Consider the following 12,918-nt stretch of genomic DNA (forward strand, 5'->3'; position numbering starts at 1 on the left):
TGACTCTAAAACAAGACTCTGAGACAGTTAAACCAGTTGCTAAATTAAATTATTTTTGGTAGGTGATGATGTTACTTTGTCTGAACCGTGAAAATGAAGATAATTCAAATGTGCCATCATTTCTATCCCTAATAGTCAAGTTAAACCACTTTAGGAAGTTTGGATAGTTGTGAAATATAAATCTGCTCTAAAAATTCTTTTAGATTGAGATACAATGTGTTTGCTTCTTTGTCTGTTGGAGATTATAGCTTTGTGTGGAATGTCAGAATCAAAAGTTGAGGTCTTTATTTCTCTGAAAATCAGGGGAAAATGCACTAACTAACCCTCTAAAGTAAAAAATATTTAAGGACTAAAGCAGATGTGGCATAACTGCTGGTTTGCTAAGTCTCTTGTGATTTATAAAGATATATTTTATGTCTTTTATGATTACGGGATGATGCTAAAAATTTTGTGGGTAATAATACTGTCACATTGGAAAGACTGCATATAACATCTCTGGAGAAGATACAGAATGCTACCCGGCTGTCAACTCAAAATAAAAGATGTTTAATTTGATATTAAGAAAAGGCAGTCTAGAAATTCTATTTGGAATTTGGTGTCTGATGTTTGAACATCATAAATGTGAGGACATTGAGCCATTCGTTCATGAGTAGGTTTTTTGTGTTGCTGTTTCACATAATGGGATATGTTTCAATAATATTTTTAAAGATTATTGTTAGATATATAGCTGTTAAAACTATAGTTAATTCAAAGTGACTTTAACATTTTTTAAGTCTTTGATTTTTCCCCCTTTGACACCTGTACTAGATGCCAATATAAACTGATGAAACACAACAGCATTCGGTTTAAACAGAAAGACTATCACATAAATGCGTATTTATGACATTTTGTTTGTTGGATCTTTTTCTTAATATTACTTGACTTCCTGTGTTTTAATCTCATTTTCTCGTATTTTGGGTTGAAGCCACTCTATAGCTTAACACCCAGGAGATTTCTCACTTATGGCTGCCTTTAAAAGTGCTAAAATCTCAGCCTCTCAAACGAGAGCCCCAGCCGCAATTCAGAGAGAGCGGTGGTATTGATGAAGGGCCCTGAGAATGTTGCCACTGTCTGCCTGTGTGTTCCGCCACATCCTTTCTCCTAACCAGCAGGAGAACGGAGACCAGGATAAGAGCCCGGCCCATCCAAACACTTCTGGCGAGCCAAGCTGCCCTTCTGAAGCCTCCCCTGCTGCTTCGGAAAAAAGGAGCCCCACAGACAAATGAAAGGGCCACCGGGACATTCACATGCACACACCTTCCTCCCAAACACCAAGTGGCTTTCCACTGCTGGGGTTGGGGTGGTTTGGCCTGGGTTGAAGAATAAAGACTTAAGAACCATTTGTTTCACCATTTTGAGTGAAGTGCTATATTTTTCACCTGAAAAGCCCATTTAAAAAGGAAAATATGTTTTGAAGGGAGAACCCAATTTGGAAGCCGTCACACTTAATGGAGTCCCCTTTAAATGTCACACCTTGTCCTATCAGTTCGCTTCTAAATTAGTTGTCACTGTCTAGAGAAAACCCACCCTTGCTTGTCTTACACTGCTGCTTACAACACACTTTTATGTATTTTCCTATAGTCAATTTTGGAAACTCTCTAACAAATTTCATTGTTAAGTGTGGAGTAGGAACCAACTTCTGTAGCAATCCACAGTGTAACAGGTATGTTACTGTCATCAGCCTCCAAATCTGGTCACACAAATTATTTCAGAGTTAGAAGAAAAAGTAAACTGGACCTAATAGAAATAAGACCACGACCACAGAAGTTTGTTCTGACAGTGGACTTGGCCAGCTCTTGTGAAACAGAGGACTTTGTAAAATCTAGCGGCTGTATGAAGAGGAAGTAGTTTTTGGAGGTAGCCAAGCAGTTTATTGTAGCTGTTGCCACAGCTCTGGAATATTCTTATGGTTTTGGGATTTTGATGAGATTAGAGGGTTTTTGAAGTTAAAGTCACTTCTTTCTACTTTTTGCTCTCCTTTTGTCCTTTGTCTTGAGTGACCCGTATAGCTTCTCTGCCTGAAAGCCTGACTGTCAACTCAAAGCGAACATTCCAACAATTCGGTTTCCCTCTCTTCACCACCACAAACAGAAACTCCTTCTCAGTTTTAGTTTTCATCACCCATGCACTATGGCATGCCAAACAGAGATGATTGGGTTTATCCTCATAATACCTTGTATATTTGCATTTCTTCTTTGTGATTTAGGCACAACTCACCAGCAGCTGTCTAAGCCAAATGTCTCACTTTTCACTTCTACCACCTTAATATTGGTTCATTTTATTTCCCTCTTCTGCTTGGGTTAAATAATAGCTTTCTCCATTTTCAGCTTCTAGCTTTTCATCAGTTCATCTTATATGTGCTCTTGGACTAGATCGTCCTCAAGCACTGTGTTTTATTTTATCATCACCATTCAGGAACTTTAGGGGTTCAGTTTGTCACTCCAGAACCCCCACCAGAGTGGCAGGAATAGGGACATGTTGGTCAAAGGGCCCAAACTTTCAGGTAGAAGGTGAGTCAGTCCTAAAAACCTGGTGCACAGCATGGTGACAATAGTTCATCATACTGTGTCATATACTCGAGAGTTGCCAAAAGGGTAAATCTTGAGTGTTTTCACCACAGAAAAGAAATGGCAATTCCATGACATGATGAAGGTTTCGGCTAATGCTACAGTGATAACCATTTTTTGCAAAATAAGTATCAAACCAGCATGCTGAATACCTTGACTTTATACCATGTCATATATCAGTTCTATTTCAGTAAAGATGAGGGGGCTGGTAAAAGCCCTTCCACCAACTTGTCCATTAACTGCAGTCATGTTTTCCAGGCCAAAACCAGGAGGCAGGCTGCCCTCAGCTTCTTCACCCTCCCTTCCGCACAATGGGCCCTGGCCAGCCTTGGTGTCTTCACACATGCTGTTCCCCCATGACCATCCTTCCCAATAATCTATGCTCTTTTAACCTGCTTCAGGATTCCTCCACCAAGACTGTGATGACTGACCTCTACCTGACTCCTTTCATTGACCCTGTCACACTTATTTACTGAGCGTGGACTGTGTTGATCTGTAATTACTATGTATTCTCAAATGGGGATTTTAAATTTGTCTCTGTGGGTGTGAAGAATAAAAATCTTTAAAGGCAAAGACTGCCTTTTCAAAATTTTAAGTATAGATGGAGAGAGTCCTATCATTACATATTCATGTATTCAATATTATGTATAACTCCTCATTATTTATGCCACTGTCAAATTTTTGTCATTAAACTCATCTTTTGTTGAGTGTACTATTGGAAGACTTAACCAGTGAGTGGCACCTGTGCAAGGTTACTACGGATCTGGAAAATCATTCGAATTTGGGGGAGCTATGAAAAGATGAAAATAGGCCTTATATGGTCACTGCTTCTCTACACTTCCCTTCCCCTGCCTGCCACTTGCTCAGCCTCAGCCCCTCACATGCACACCCCCCCAGAGAAAGCATCTGCTGGTCCAATTCTCTGAATGGGGCGGAGGCGGGTGCTTAGTAATCTTTGAATGAATAAAAGGGACATGGGATCATTTCCTACTAAGAAATGAGGCTGAGAAAACTCTTTATTCCCCTGGGACAGTAAGAAAGGGAAGAAGAGAGCAAACACTAGAACAAGGCAGGAGGGAGTAGAAGCCAGGATTTTTAGCAACTGTTCTTTGGTCTCTTGCTTTTAGCATTCCCACCACCATAGAACTCCTTTCTTTGGCCTATATGGTAGTATGTCTTGATAACTTTATCTTACTCTTTCTTTCAGCAGCTGCATAGAAAACTTAGCCAGTTGTTAAATTCCGGCAAAGTTGAGTGCCTGGTGTATGTATACACACATGCATGTGTATATGTGTGTGTGCATATGTATACACACATAAACACATATACACATACACATATGGCTGATGACTTCTCTTAGTATATCTTCAGGCTGCATCGTTTCCTGTTCCACTTGGTTGACAGGGCATCTCTGATGTGACAGATTTATTCATCAAGAGCAGGATCATAAGGTTGAAACCATTGTAATTCTTAGCAAGACAGTGCGCATGGCTTATGTCGATTTGGTTGTCAATTTTTTTCCTCTTATATATCAAGGAAGCCCACGTCAGTATAAATCAGTGGTAATGAAATCAAGGTTATGGCATCTTTGATACTGCATTTGCTGAAAACCTTTCTGGGTGTTTAATTCAGCACTTAATGATTGATATTATAGACAGTGGATAAACATTTCTGATGGATCTGTTTGCTCACAGATGAAAAGAATCTAATCCCTTTGTCTCTTTGATTTAAAGAGTGTGATGCCTTTGGAGAGGAAACAGTTCAAATGTGGTCATCACAGGTTGATGACACTAAAAATAGAAACTCACTTAGGATAAAATTTGCTGTCAAGAAGAGTGGAGCATTCTTTCTGAACTCAGGAACGCGTGGTTCATGCGAGCTCGCTTGTAGATGGTTGCTACAATAAGGCTTCTTTCATACAGGTGTGTTTATGCCCCAGGCTTGCTGGCCACAGTCCATTCCATTTACAGAAGCTGAATTAAACAATAACTACCGCATTGCAGAAAATGGTGTGTGTGGGGGGGGGGGAGACAGGGGGAAAGGTGAGCGTCAAAGGAGATGCCTGAGAGCTTTGTTAGGGCCAAGAAAAACCCTGTTGCAGTTGTCAGAGCTTGTTGATGTTTCTGGGAACGGCACTTTTTTTTTTCTCCTGGATTTTGTGGTTCTGCCTTAGGAAAGAAAGTAAAATAGAACGGAAGAACAAAGTCCTACTCTATAAATCAGCAGCTGCTCCTTGCCAGATCAAAGGAGTGACATTTTTGCTCCTGGACTACTTGTCCACTTGAGGGCTTGACAGGCAGCTAACAGCTGGCCTGCTAGACTGTATGGGAGAATCAGCCTACATCTTCTTCTGAGCAGATGACAAGCTAATCAGAGAGAGATCCATAGCACAGGGCATGTGAGTGCACCTTGATCTCCTCAAACATATCTAATACGTAATTGCTAAACAGCTTGGTGCATTTTTGGCAGGTTAATGCTTAGGTGGTTTCCACTGAGAAGCAGGATAGAGAATTAATACTTCAATCAAAGGTGATCATGAAAGCTAAAAAGACGCAAGATTTGTCAGATCTTCTCCTCTTATCGTGAATTAGTAAATGGCTAGGAACATAATGAGAATTGGCTAAATATATGTCACTCATGATCAAGTAACTGCTCGATTTTTCCAAGCCCAGTCGGGAGACAGTGTGCAGGTAGATGAACAGGCAAGGGTCATTGGTAATTTTGAGAATGATTACTCCTGCTTTTTAGGCTGAGAGAGCTGAACAAAGTGGGAGATGTATCTTCTGTGCCTGCAAAGTGTTGTTTTCAGAAGCACTGTCAAGGTGTGCAGGTCTATAGATCTGGAATTTTAATGTCAGTAGTAAAACTTTCAAAGTAATTCATTTTCTAGTTGATTTCCATCTGCAATAAATCATGTACAGGATGAGGTAATATACTGCAACTTATGTCTATTGACTTAGTATTTTATCTCTAAGAGGATATGAATAGCTAAGGAAGTTTACATGTTTTCTTCTGCCCCACTTCCAAGTCACTGTGAAAGATCACTTCTACAGTGCATGATAAGCAGCTGCATTTGAATACTCGGATGGCATTCTGTAAGAGGAACAGGCTTCAGAACCATAACCTGCTGGGATGTTTTGTTGTGTGGCGTCAGGGATGGTTACACTTAGAAGATAGGGTTTATCGCTGCTCAGTATTATAATGGAAATGAAAGGTGGTTTTCCATCTTAGAGGGAATTTCTCAAATACTTTTATTAAAAACTTTACTATTGGCCACATAAACCTCGGTCAAATAACATGCCAAATTTTCCAGGTCACCTTTAAACATTTTTAAATTATAAAAATAATCACACTTATTGTTAAAAACTCAAACAGCACAAAATTACATGAAATAAAAAGAAAACTCTACCATCTTCGTCTTATCCATTCCTGAGAGATGACAATTTCCACGAAAACACTTTCCTGGCCCAGCTTCCGTTTAGGAGGCACAGATGAAATAAAATAAATTAAATTATTATAAATTGTTTGTCGCTCAAGGCAAGTGATTAAAAGACTGTTTCGATCTAAGATAACTTAAGAGAACAGTACATGCACTTTCACAACTAAGGTTCACGGTTAAAACTTTGTCTTTGCAAGTTTCTTTTCCCAGGCACAGCACTTGGTCATCTGTTTGATACGTGGTCTGGACAAGAACCTCTCAGACATAAATGCGTATAGGTCGCCCGGAGATCTTTTCAAATATTGATCCAGATTCAGTAGCACCAGAGTAGGGACTACAATATTTCTGCATTTCTAACAAACTCAGGGTGACATCGATGTGACTGGTCCATGGAACACAGAGTTGCAAGGCCCTGGAGGACCATTAAGAGAGTGTGATTCCCAAATAGCTCGCCCGACCACCCAGCCCCCTAGCAGGTGCCTGCTCCAGTGTCCGAGGTCCCCACCATGACATCGTGCCCTGGGATTAGCAGCGATCTCTGGGAAAACCCTGGTACTTGGACATGTGCTGCCTGTGAGGGGATATGTGGATTAGTTTCATAGTCATCCACCTAGTCTTAAGGATTACCGATAAAAGAACAGAGCTCTTTAGGAGGGGACATTAGCCGGGTGCATTTCGAGTGTAAGTTAAAATTTAACTCAGCCCTTTCTGTGTGCCAGGAGCTGTGCCAAGGATTTTATGTGTCATGCCTCTCTTAATGCCCAAACAATCGGAGCACAACGATTGCCCCAGTTTATAGGCAGGAAACAAAATGAGGCTTGGGAGGTTAAGTAGACTTGCCCAAGGTCACACAGCCAGAAAAGGGCAGAGAATATGAGTCCATGGTCTTTATCACTTTGCTATTTAGAGAAGTTTGGAATAGGAGATAGGAATTGAAGAAGGTTTACCCAAAGTGGGGTAACTTAGTGAAGAACCTCTGTGAGCCCTCATAACTTTAAGGAAGAATGAGATAGAAGAGAGAATATTGAAGGAACATAGTGGAAGGTCACAAAGATAAGCATCGCCTACTTGATACTTTTGCTCAGGGCCTTCGATGTCAACAGGAGCCCTCCATACACAGGGCAGGTCCATAAAGCTATAAAGGGTTCAAGATTCCAGATTAGTATCATATTTTCATATTGTAAATTTATGAGTGCTAGTTCATTTGTCTTTAGAGTTGTAGACAAATCTGGTATCTATCAAATTATAAATTAAGCTGTAGCTCATGGAATTTGATTATGAACCACGACTGTGTGCCTAAGTAGCTCATGAATTCCATTTACCTTACTTTGTTTGCCATCGTCTGTGAGAAAAGACCCATTGTCTGGCCATCAGTGAAAAATTTATGTTTGCCACATGACTCAATCATTTCTGTGTCCAAGTACATGGTCAAAGGTATTAAACCTGCTTAATACATTGATTTACTCATTTTAATGTGTCTGACTAAGAAAATCCCACACTGGACTGCAACCTCAATGTAGAAAAAGACTAGCTCTGTGTGTGTATGTATGTGTGTGCGTGTACTAGAAAAAAGAAAGAAAGTTGATCACTGACTTGCTAAGGTCGAGGTTTCATTGTTTCAAACACCAACCAGTAGCGAGCTTTGTGGATAAGCACCGTGAGCAGGTCCCCGGTCACCGGGCTGCAACACCTCCTGCAAGTTGACCTGAGCCTTCTTCAACAGTTCACCCCCCTTCCTACACCAGACCAATCCCTGCAAAAGCCTCAATTCTGGGGGGGCTTGCTTCCTCCCAGTGTTCAGGGCTGGCGGTTTTCCAGGTGACTCCTCGGAGGCTGCACTTTCTAACAAAAGGAATGCTGCCTGAAGGAGTTGGTTACCAGGTGTGGCATGAAGTTAGTGAACCAGAAAAAAGGGATTTATCAGCCATTTAAAAAGAAGGGGGGGAACAGAAGAAAGAAAGAAAAATAAATCAACCAGCAATCAGGAATTACACCTAAGCCTACTTCTATCAACCTGAAATACGCTTTGGAGTGAAAAGCCTTTAAAAGAAAAAGCGCCACAGTGAGATTTCAGTTGCAGGAAAGTATGCAAAGCTGAAAAGTTTGGCTCTTCTGTGGGGGGTTAAGGTGGGGATGGGAATGGGGAGATCTCCAGGAGACAATCCTCTAGCAAGACAACAAGATGAAATTTTAATGATATTTTTCTATCTTGGCTTTATTCTTTTAAATATATTCTTTTTTCATTCTCCAAATTGACTCAAAAAGTCCTCATGATTCTTGGAAAGTCATTGAATTGACTTCTATAATTAAGTTATTTTAGGCCAACAGTCTTAATATATACTTTCTAAGGACCCCACACAACTAATGCATTTTCTGTTTTAGTAAAATTCAGTGAGAAAGTAGATCGTATTAGCAGACACTCTCCAGAGCCCGTGCGTGAGCTTGGACACTAACTTCGTGTTCAGTACAGATCAGTAGAGCTAGTGCATGTTAGGGCGCTCATTCCCTAAGGAGTCTCTAATGGAATTATCTCTAGCCCTTAAAAAAAGTCGCAGTGAGCCTAATGAATTCTTCTTCTAAGTGAAATCTGGATAAGGCACTAGACTTACTAGCACATTTTATTTATGGCATTTGTCATATGTGGCACGTTTCACATGCAAGTCCTACAACCTCAGAATGTTTTTAAGAGCTATTTAATATCTGAGAAGACTTTGTAATTTTGAGTTAAATTGTTTGTACCAACAGAGAAGCATATTATATGTCCCGTACTTCAAAATCATTCCGGGATGACATTAAGACTTAGGGGATTTTATTTTTTAATATCAGATACAGATGAAAAACTTAACAGTCTTTGGATTGGAAATAACTTTTGGGGGTTTTCATTAAAGTTGGGTGCAGCTTGCTGCATTTTGGTGAGTTGGATGTCTTCAGCAATTTTTCAAATGTTTTGGGTTTGGCAAAGTCCAAAATGTTTTTGCCAAGACCCTCTTTTCCCCTTATTTTTTAAACTCGTGTGAAATTCAAGGATAACTTAATCCATATGTGTCTGATTCATTTACACTTAACTCATCAAAATGTTATTTTGTAAGGCCCATTTAATATTCAAGAAACCTTTTGAGCCTTTTTAAGACGTTTTGCTTTCTGTCTTTGAAGGAGTTGTATTTTTCCATGTGAATGGAGCTTGGGCCTTGAAAGCTTGATGATCAGTTGATTTTCAACGTAGACTCTTTAAAATCGAAATCGAATCAAAACTCGATATTCTGTGTCCTTCTTGAACACTGAATCCGTTCATTTTAAAATGCAGGTCAAGAGGAAGTAGGAAAAAAAATCGTCATTAAATGGGGGGGGAACTGTATTTGGAAATTTTATCATACTGATATTAGAGAAAAAAATTACTCCCAACTTTATTTTTCGAATCTATAATTAAATCGCTCCATTTTACATGTACATTGGTGTGTTTTTTTAAGAGTGGCTTGTGGATCATTTGAGCAGTGGGTTAACTTCGTGTTTTTTTTTTAGTGTTGAAGTGTTCTTACAGACAACTCATTAATTGTTCGTTTTAACAGTAACATCTATGACGTTTACAATTTATCCCAAGATCAGGGGAGTTGACAACTGGCAGGAGTTGTCTGTTAAGAGATTTCTGAAAAATTGGGGCCCATATGTCTTTAAAATTCTGTGTGATTTAAAAGAATGTGGTAGAGTTATGAATCTGGCAAGATACAGCACTGTGGATTAAAAACATTGTTGGAGAACAAAAATTCAGAGAGGCTCAATGGGGCCCAAGTGAAAAAAGCAAAATTTCTGTGACCCTTTGTAAAAAGGATCTGGTGAAAACCTTCAGAGGCTTCTATGCATATTTGTTTAGGAGACCTGGACAAAGAAAGGCCATCGCCATAACTGCTAGTGAACATCCAGTCCATGCCATGGTAACTAGACGAAAATGTAATACTGGAGTGGCATTTCCAAGTTCAGCACTTCTGTAAAGACCTGCTAGTGCACAGAATGCTTTTTTAATGTTCTGCATTGTTGTGTATCCCCCATTGAACAACCTTTTGAGAGGACCCCGTTTTTACTAATGTAAACATTCTGACGAGTATCCAAAGAAATGACCTTTGAGTGAACCTCTAACCTTCCCTGTAATTATTTGTTTGAAGACAGTGTGGAGTTCTCCCGCTGAGAACTAAGAACCATGATGCCTTGCAGCTCTGCGAGTTAGGGAGTGTTTGGGGGAACTGGAGAGAAAGACATAAATAAGGGAACAACCTCCAGATGTAAATAATAAAAGAGCAAAAGGGTGAAATTAAAAAGGGAAAAAATAGCAATTCGTTTTACCTAAAGAGCTGGCCTATAGGAAGAAACAAAGCCAGGATTAGTAGCACAGAAAAAGGGGGGAAGCCCTGCCATGCTCCTCTCCATCAGAAACGTCAAGGACAGAAAAGGTTTCTCCCTCTCTCCCAGCACCACCCTTCATCTGTCCTAACCTCAGCTGATAAAAAGAACACCCCCGGCTGGCGATCTCAGGTCAGACCGCCTTGGTCCCCGTAAAAACAGGGAGGAAAGCATAGATAGTTAAGTTCCTTTTCTGATTTGAGGGAGAGAGTTCTGGAAGGCTCTGGGACCTATCTGAGCCACACTTCTGGTGCCAGGTGGGAATAAATATGCAGTCACGACTTCCCTTTTGTTTTCACCTCGCCTAGCCTGTCACTTTCTTCCCCAAACCTGCAGGGGTGGAACATTTTTGACAACTGAGCTATATACTTTCTTAAGTAATAAAGAAGTTCATTGTTTTGCAACCAAACACCATATGCAAAAGACTCCTTTGGTTTCCCTGCAGCTATTATTCCCCAGCCTAATTGTATTCCCACTGCAGTGCTCACAGGAGGCCTGAGCCAGTGTGGCCTGCTGTCCTTGGGAAGGGGCTTCAACTGGGGACTCCATCTCTGTGAGGAACGTGAAGCTGCCAACACACGCTAGAATTTTTTTCAGCTAATTTCAAAGAACCAGTTTTCAGTTCCTGCCTGTGGCCCCATGCAGACTCATTAATCATTAAGTCCCGGTGCACTTAAGATTTGACACTGGAAATATTGGGAAATGTTATAAATGGGTATATATTTTAAGGGATGGCTAGCTACATGCTCGGCATCCCCACTTCTGGTAACCCCCCCCCCACCACGTGCACAACCCATGAAGCCTGTGCATCGTCAGCTCAGATGTGGGGGGGGGGGGGTTCATGTCATTAAATACACAGGGACAAGGGTAACTCACAAATGGTGGGAAATTGTTTTGTTTTTATTAAATTTAGAGAAATAAAGGAGATTTCTTATCATCTTACTCTGTTTGTACATGAATATTTGATGGGCATTATTAAACATTAAAGTAACATGAAGTAGGCACTTATTTTTGGATTTCCAACAAAATTAGATCCAGGCTTCCAGACGAAATAACTGCTTCTCCACATTCCTGTGATTCAGCCACCACCACCTGATTTGAAAACGTTTCTTGGGCTCTAATATCAACCATGTGTACCTGAAGCTCTGTCTTTCTAGTGGGTTGAAAGGTGGCTGGGTTTATGGTTGGCAGTTACCTTATCCCTGCCCTGGGTGTCCCAGCTTAGGCTGGAAAGGCTGCCCCCAGCTGGCACTGACCTCCGAATGACCCCTAACTTTACAGGCTTAAACTGCGGGAGTTGCCGAAGAGCAGAAGTCTTTCTGGCCAGCACTTATTACTGCTGTGTTGGTGATAAAACTTCAGACAGCCTAATTGATGGCTTTGCTGACCTAACAATACCTTGTGAAAGCAGAGTTCCAGAGCCTGGTCTCCATTTATGACCAGCTGCAAGGGGGAAGCTGAGTCTCCCTCTGATGCGGAGTTTAGGGAAAGGGGAAAAAATCTCCCAGCCCACGAACTTTAAGCAGATTCTGACTTGTTCAAGAAGCAGAAGCACCGTTGCAAGTTAATAGAAGCTTTCTCAGGGAAATCTTTTTTCCCTCCCTGGGCCTTTTGAGCAAGTCAGCCTTGCGTCAGTTACGAGATGATGGAAGAGTGAATCCAGTCAACTGTTTTTGAACAGTGGGAGAGAAAATTGCCTTTAAATTAAAGAGATAATTTCCAGTAGGTGTTCGACTGTATTGTGTTCTCTGCAGCATTCGCGCCAAGGTGTTTGCAAAACGCAGACACTGCGTTTGATGACTGGACTTCTCTGCTTCATTTCAGGTTTATTAACGCCAGAAGAAGAATAGTACAGCCAATGATTGACCAGTCAAATCGAGCAGGCAAGTTCAGCTAGTATCTGTATTCACATCCCACAGGCACAAATCCTCATCAAGTTATACTCCAGGAGTTTCATCACCTGGCAATAAATGCTTCCCTCAGGAATTCTGGGAGATTTTTTTTCAATGTCCCCAGAATTCCATTCTAGGAAGCAACTTCACTAATTGGTGCTAATTGGAGATTTCCCACCCTGACTCTACTGAAACTGCTTTTCTATTTTCTTTCTGAATTGGTAATTGGGCATAAGCATTAATGCGACAAGCAGTTTGTTTGACTGTGAGCTCTGGAATGACTCATTGCTTGTCTGCATCCAATCATTAGCCCACTCTCATTTTCTTGTTACCCACAATTCCTTGGTGAGCATGTCGCTTTCACCCCTAAACATCCCCCAGTACACGCATTGTATCTATTCATTTGCTTTGACTATTCAAGATATTCTATCAAAGCCTAAAGTGCTGCGTTGCCAGCATTATTTTTTTATTAAAAGATTATTACCTTTGTTTAAAAGGCTTCACATCCATTCCACTAAAATACTTGTGAGTGTTTCTCATAGTATCTCTCAGATTCTCTGGGGCAGTTATTATAAGGTGCTCTGAGAGC

At 40.7% G+C, this 12,918-nt stretch overlaps 1 protein-coding gene across 9 annotated transcripts in view; it reads left to right on the forward strand.

The window, feature by feature from the left end:
- The window catches only part of MEIS2 (Meis homeobox 2), a 199,619-nt gene that overhangs the window by 181,723 nt on the left and 4,978 nt on the right, over nt 1-12,918 (forward strand). For all 9 annotated transcript variants that reach the window (XM_037056112.1, XM_037056109.1, XM_037056111.1 and 6 more), the window contains one exon: nt 12,262-12,320. In XM_037056112.1, the coding sequence (XP_036912007.1) occupies nt 12,262-12,320 (59 nt within the window). The remainder of the gene's footprint in view (nt 1-12,261; nt 12,321-12,918) is intronic.

This window comes from Sturnira hondurensis, unplaced genomic scaffold (assembly GCF_014824575.4).
Source record: "Sturnira hondurensis isolate 20B ecotype Veracruz unplaced genomic scaffold, ASM1482457v3 Scaffold0008782, whole genome shotgun sequence".
Classification (NCBI taxonomy): Eukaryota; Metazoa; Chordata; class Mammalia; order Chiroptera; family Phyllostomidae; genus Sturnira; species Sturnira hondurensis.